Below are 7,275 nucleotides of genomic sequence, written 5' to 3'. Positions count from 1 at the left end.
GCTGACAGACAAGAAAACCAGCGCTGACACCATTATGAGATTTCCAACAGGAAAATAATCAACAGATCTGGAATATTTTAGTGTTTTAAATGAAAAACTGACATGCCAAACATAGAATACAATAGACCTAAAAGAATTGCAACTTTTATTTATATTACTAACTGAAGAAGATAGTACATACCCATCCAAGCCCCTGCAATGGCATGTATGGTTGCTCCACAAAAAAGAAAACAGAACACTGAAGCATAATGGTGGATCCCAAATGGATTCACCAAACAAATCACACCCACCACACTCACTGGGTTTTCGTCTTTGGGATCAAACTGGAATTGGTCATGCCAAGTTTTCAAGAAAACACATTAAAATAGATAAGGGGATGATCTAAAGGCCTAGCCCCTATCCCCTTTTATAGGTTTGATGGACTCTCTGGAAATCATATTTTACTATTTTTCCTTGAGAAATAGGACAATTACCATGGATATACCATGGATAATTTCGTCCACTTTAACCATATAAAAAAAAGGGAATATTACAATTTAGTAAACATATAAAAAATTAATACTCAAATTATTTTTTTCCCAAATTTACTCTATATCTAAAATCAAATCTAAATTAAATAAATCTATATTAATATAATTAAAACAATATCAAAATAACAAAAATAATAAACCATTAAAAAAACCACAAAATTGCTAATGAGATTTAGCCTTCACTGTGTAAATTTAAAGATATCTCTATGATGGAGTGAACTCTCTGATGTAGACCAGCAAAACCTGGTGAATAATTTGGTATCATAAATTTAACAATTAAAATTAAGATTGGTATTTACAAATCTTTATCATAATTTCTGAAGAAATAAAAAATACATTTACCATAACACTAGCTTGCTCCTCTGGTTACCTGTAAAATCTAGAATCAAATGAATTGGATTATGGGGTTGTCATTTTTTCAATCTCAAAAATGACACCTCCATTTGAGGACAACCAACATGACATGTGCAGATTAACATGCCTTCCAAGACATTCGTTTGGGCAATATTCACAGTTTCTAATTAACACCCGAAAGTTTCTCATGGTACACTGCTTAATCCTTCTCGTTGGTGGTTTTCTTCTCCACTGATACACTGCTCTAGCTGCTTTTTAGACCTCGTCAGATCTGAAGAACTGCAAGGAAAAATGGAATATGAAGAATCCAGACTGGTCACAGTATCATGTAGTCTGTTTGTGCTTCACAACCATCCATTGGCAGCCTACACAGCTGAGTTTGAATTAACAAAACCACATCTCTTACGAATCTCACCCTGTTGGCCAGTCAGGATCTGAACCCTGCCCAATCTAATCATGGCATCACCGAACTGGTCGCGAAAAGAATCTTCATCATTAGCATACTGTGTCACAAAAACCTTGGTCCTGGAATCGATTACCAGAGCAGAGTCCGAGGCGAAAATGCCCTCATTCTGCAACAGATCCTGGAAGTAGTTGTTGTCGAATGTGTTCGGAGTAGATGGGTCCAGTGGGATTGTTGCATTTGCGTTGATGGGTAAGGTACATTGGTTCATTAAGCCCACTGCATATGTTTTGTTCAGTGTAGGATCGATCCCGCCCTTTGTGGGTCCATAGAGGCGCCATGAAACAGTAGAGCAGTGGGATTTACCAAATGTATGGGCACCTGTGAAACAATGGAAACCATATCGATTCATTTGTATATAACTTAGGTTGACTACAGAATTTGGGAATATTTTGAAATCAAGTTTACAGCAACCAAAGTTTTTTTTTTCAACAGAACAAACTGTCACTTTTCTACTCTGATAAAAATAGTACATATTTATGAAGGACATATTGTCCTTATAAACTCTGTGGAATCCACAACATGATTATATGGGAAGAAAATACTCAATTTACATACAGCTGAAATGATATCTAATAATTACAACATCTGTGATACTATATACTCTGTCATATTTACTATATAACACAGAGTTTCACTATAACAGCAGCCAAAGTTAAACAATTGAGTTTGCTATAATTTAGGTTGATTACAAAATTTGGGAATATTTAGAAATTAAATCTACAACAACAAAAATTAAACAATTAATTTAGCTATAATTAATTTATTTCTAAAATTTACAATCAAAATATACTCAATTCATTACTAATTTCTAAATATTTCTAGAATCTACAATCAAGATATATCCCTTCATTACCGCATTCATTCATAATTACTATTGAAACTTTGAAATGTATTAGCCATACCTGAAAGAGTGACAAGGTCTCTTATGCTTAGCCCATTGGAGCTAAAACTGTTGATGAGAGCTTGGGCATTGGATCGAGACGAAGGAAGGTGAGAGTTTGCATCAGAGCTGCGAGATGTAAGCCCATCTCTTCGACCTAGTTCAACAGCCCATGTAGGTCCTCCTGACTGCAGTATCATTTTGGCGTAATATTAGTTTATTTATATTGAAATGATGTATAGAATTTTTCTCTAACCCATTTTAAAAAAAAATTATTATTATATGAAATATAATTATTTATTAATTAACGAGTTACAACATGTTTCTGAATATTTTAACCTATATAATTAAAAAAATAAATTATTTATCAAATCACTTAAATTAACATTATTTCACTTTTAAAATTTTTAATTTATAAATAAATTCATTGACTTCTTTTCACTGTTACATCAAATACAATTATAGTTACAACATATCTAAATCTAAATTTACAATTTCGAAAACAGACAAAATTCTAAATTAATTTAAATTTCAAAATAAAACAAAATTCTAAATTGAGTTATGAAAAAACAATCCATCTGAAAAAGAGATTTGGTTTAGGCCATAGTTTATTCTTGATTATGTATTGTTGAAATGTGTCCATTACTTCCAGTTATCTTTTTAAAAGATCTCTTCATGAATAGTTATGTCAGTTTATTTTTTTGTTCAAACAATTTTAATTATCACGGCTTTATTGTGTGTTATTGTGAACTATGATTGTGGGTGTTTATCAGATTATCCCCTAAACTTAACTTATGGTTGATTTATAGAATATTTTGGAATTAATTTTTTAACTTCATTTGTATCTATATGATAACAGAATATTCCTGGATTCAACAATCAAGATAACGAAAATAAATAAATAAATATTCTCAAAACCGAAAAAAATAAAGATAAGTATAGTTATCTGGTTTCCCCTCCATCCAATTACAATGTAACCCTGAGACCTGCAAAATCTGTAGGAATACGCAATCCATACTTTTGTTCCAAAACACAAGAATGGTGTATTTCTCATCACTATACTCATCAAAGAATTAATCTGTGAACAATATAGCTCCAAGCACAACCAAGCGGCATACTGTGACTTTCCCAAAGAGGCAACTGGTATTTTTGCTGAGACTAGCTTTTAATATTACTTTTCATGGATTGTGTTTCAGATGTGCAGTAATGTTTTTATTACTAAGATATCCCTACCTTATAAAGCAGCTTGCTTATGCCAAACCCACAACAATACTATTGTAGCCAAACAGTCTGGAAGAGAGCTATTATCTCACCTGTAAAACTGCATCTCTGGCAGCAAGAGCCAGGATATCAGCACAGGAAACAACACCTGGGCATGCTTTCTCCAAATTGCTCTTTATTTCATCAATAACATCAAATTGGCTGAGAGTAAGGTTGGGAATTGCATCTCTCTCTGCAGTTTTATTTGGAGAAACCAACAAAACAGATGCATCACAGCCCTACACGAAACCCAAATTTCTCAATAACTTTACTCATAATAAACAGAGCATTAATTATTCCTAAAGGGCTATTAATGATGCTTGTAATTCGAATATGACTGAAATACTTAATACCCAAAGGACTATTACTGCTGCTTGTAATTCCAATATGACTGAAATACTTAATACCCAAAGGACTATTACTGCTGCTTGTAATTCCAATATGACTCAAGTACTCACCCTCACGAAGCAATCATGGAAGAACATGCGAACAATAGGAGCTCCTATAGTGTTGTCCTGCTTCAAATGCTTGTTAACAACAGTGGCAACAATTTGCACCACATTGGGACAAGTCTTGCTGTAAAAATTTGGGTCCAGGGTGCCCTGTGCAGAGACTAGATCTATTAACATCCAGCCTGAGCTTACTACCATCAGCATCAATGCCACCCCTGAAACAGCCATAGTTCCAAGCATTTGCACTCCTGAAAACTTGAGCTTTGATGGTGAGAGAAGCATAGATTTCATCTTCTTATATTGAAGAAATCACTTCCATGGGCTATAAACAAATGGGCTATAAACAAATCACTCTGATGGGTTCCACAAACAAGCGTTCCAGTCTTTTGGAATGCAGGGGAAGACCACCATGACTGAATGCTGACAATTCTGCGGAGTTGTCGATGTATACAAAAGGGCACTTTTCTGTCGTTTACCTTCAGAGCTCAGTGGAATAGTTTGGCTCATTCAAAATGTTACATTTTTGGGTTTTTGGCTGAGAATTTAGAGGGCAATTTCCAAATGTTATAAATAGAATATCTTATGTAGAGCTAAATTACACTGAAACTAGATGAGCTGTGCTGAAATTTGGTCATTTTGACTTATTTTTTCATTTTCAAACCTCAATGTGATGGAAGCGGTTGAGAATAGAAATTATTTTTGAGTTGAGAGGTTGAGAATAGAAATTATTTTTGAGTGGAGGGGTTGCCAGGAGGGTTCAGCTATTGAGAATAGAAATACATTTTGAGAGAATTAATCTATCTCAAATGGCTATCCAAGTTAAGTTGAGTATAATTTTGAGTATAATTTTGGTGATAACATTTCATTTCTGCGGGAGGCGCGCGTATGTGTTTCATTGTTCCGATGTTGACACGCGTATGTGTTTCATTGTTCTGATGTTGACACGCGTATGTGTTTCGATGTTGACGTATTCTATTTGCCGAAATAAAATTTATATGATGTATTATGATTCTTCAGCAGAGATTCTCTCCCCCATTGAAAAAAAACATTTCATTGTAACTAACCATAATTCTGATGATAACATCTTAGTAATTAGTAAATCAATTTTCCCTTCTATTGACAAACTAACTCCAACCTAGATTAAAAAAAAAAATAATAATAAAATTAAAATGAATTACATAAAGCTATGAAATTTCTTTTTTACAGAAAATGAAACAGTTTGAATATCCCTTATTCCACAATTTCATTTGAATCCAGCTCAGATGCAGCTCGTGAACTCTGTACATTGTCTGTGATTCCCCGTGTCTCTCTCGGTATGTCTTTTGCACAAATGTATAAAAGATGACGGTGATGACAACGCCACGAGCCAATTTGGGATTTTTTTATTGGAAAGTCAGGGCTGAAGAGCACCTCTGGAAAATAAGTTCTTGTTAAATGTGTACGTGAGGATAGTTGCAGGCATTCACGTGAATTCGAATATTTTTGGGTTTCGCCATGCAATGAATAATTGACGAAATACAAAAAAAAAAAAGTTCACCAGTTAGTGACACCCTGGTGTCAAATCAGTATATATTATACCTTTTTTTTTATCCAGCATGCATCAGAAGACAATTAAGGCAAGATCATGGTGGCCTTTGACTTAGTATGGCCCTTCACGTTTAGGTTCATGTGTATGATCCGTGACATGAGAGTTCAATAATGAAATATATACGAGATATTCTGTGATGAAAGATTAATGGTTGAGTATATGTGGTTATATTTTTTTTATGTTATAGTTTAAAATTTGGAGAGGGTTGGATATGTAAATTTCCTAAATATTGATGTTGGTTTTTTACAAAGATATATATATTTTTTTAATCAGAAAGAGTAGCATATTTGTATGTAAATCATGTTAGTTAGTGTTTAAAATTGGGATTTTATATTAAAATTTTGAGTATGTTGTATTTGTTACTTTCTTTCTTTTTTTTGAGAATTTTTCTCATAATTTTAATAAAAATATCTCATCACTGGTAACCCGTGGCTATACATTCTACAACACTGATATAGTAAATATTTATAAGTATAGTTTGTCATAAAAAATATTTTTAAACTGAGAGAGAAAACAATTTACTTCTCCATCGGCATTGGACTCTTAAGATCAAGTCCAGTATATTCTTCTTCGGTCCTCGGGCCATTCTCTTCCATTTTGAGCTTCAAATGCTCAATTTGTTGTCTCAGCGATGAGCCCTAGAAATGGGTAATTATATGGGCTCATTTTTCCTCTTATTTTGACTTAATCCACCATTCTCATTAGTTTAATGCATGTTTTTGAATATATTTATGTTAATAGAGTGAATTGGGTTAGTCACTTTGCCATGTAGTCTAATGAGTGTTTTATGCAGATTTTTTGGACAATTTTGGACAAAGACAAGGAATTTATGAGCAAATGGCAACCAAACTCGAGGAAAACAGGGAAGAGGACTTGTAGAGGGGGTGTCTCCTTCATTAATGACCCCTTTCCTCGAATCCTCCATCAGCAACTCGGAGCACAAAGGCCCACATTGATGATTCCAAGGGGCAGCCGAGCAAGTCAAGTAGGACTGTTGTTTATCTTCAGTTCTAGGAAGCCGAGTTCCTTGATTTTAGGAGGACTGTTGGAAGTCCCCATTTGTATAAATAAGAAGGCTTCGAGCCTCAGTAGGTTAGCCAATTCTTAGTAGATTTTCGCACTTTTGTGCAGCACATTGGTCAACTTATTTTCAAGTTCTTTTTTAGAACAATTTATGTGATGTAACTGCTATTTTTTTTATAAATGAAGATGAAACAGTTTTTGAGCCAGCATTGATCTCTTTCAGAGGGCTGAAGCTCTTGGGTTAGGGCCCAACCCAAGTTGCCCAGCACCTCCTTTGTGTATTTATATGTTTTCTTGCTTCCATTCATGAGTTAATTTATGTTGCATAGATTCATTTTGCTTTGTTAGAATAGGTTGCTTTTGATGGTTAGCATAGTTGTTTTTGTTTCAGTTGCTCAAGTAGGTTGCTGCAGTGACAAAATAAGATTCAAAAAGGCCACAGTAGGCCCTGATCTCCTTTCTCCCTTCTTGGGACTATGATTTGAGGTCAAGGCACTACTGCTGCCACCAAAAACACAGTTTTTGCTCTTCCATGCAACTGCTAGTGTGATAACTTGATTTGGAAAAGTTGATATTGGTTCAGATTCACTTGCTTAGATCATTTCCTGTTCATTTACCATAGTTCTCTCGCATGCTTTTCTGTTCACAAGGTATTGTTTAGCATTTTCTGTTTATAGATCAGAAATTAGGTCAAGATAGAAAAAGCTCTGTTTTCATGGTAT

General features: G+C 34.2%; 1 protein-coding gene across 1 annotated transcript; it reads right to left on the bottom strand.

Moving 5' to 3' along the window:
• Positions 1-777: 777 nt before the first annotated feature.
• LOC149182829 (peroxidase 56-like) lies at positions 778-4,608 on the bottom strand. Its single transcript, XM_089418630.1, has 4 exons — positions 3,949-4,608; positions 3,544-3,729; positions 2,253-2,418; positions 778-1,668 (listed from the first exon to the last, which is right to left on the bottom strand). The coding sequence occupies exons 1-4, from the start codon at positions 4,231-4,233 to the stop codon at positions 1,250-1,252; spliced, it is 1,056 nt and encodes a 351-aa protein (XP_089274756.1). The 5' UTR covers positions 4,234-4,608; the 3' UTR covers positions 778-1,249.
• Positions 4,609-7,275: the final 2,667 nt, after the last annotated feature.

This window comes from Pinus tabuliformis, chromosome 3_2 (genome assembly GCF_031772625.1).
Source record: "Pinus tabuliformis cultivar Carrire ecotype Pingquan chromosome 3_2, CPIR1, whole genome shotgun sequence".
Taxonomy (NCBI): Eukaryota; Viridiplantae; Streptophyta; class Pinopsida; order Pinales; family Pinaceae; genus Pinus; species Pinus tabuliformis.
Note: the sequence above shows the minus strand (reverse complement) of the source record. Positions and strands in the feature narration are given on the sequence as shown.

What these genes read in the sequence shown, in the direction of transcription:
- LOC149182829 (XM_089418630.1), bottom strand. Translation starts at nt 4,233, where the DNA reads ATGAAATCTATGCTTCTCTCACCATCAAAGCTCAAGTTTTCAGGAGTG. An exon ending in TCCATGATTGCTTCGTGAGG is followed by an intron (nt 3,730 to 3,948) that starts GTGAGTACTTGA and finishes GGTTTCGTGTAG; the next exon opens with GGCTGTGATGCATCTGTTTT. An exon ending in CCAGAGATGCAGTTTTACAG is followed by an intron (nt 2,419 to 3,543) that starts GTGAGATAATAG and finishes ATGATACTGCAG; the next exon opens with TCAGGAGGACCTACATGGGC.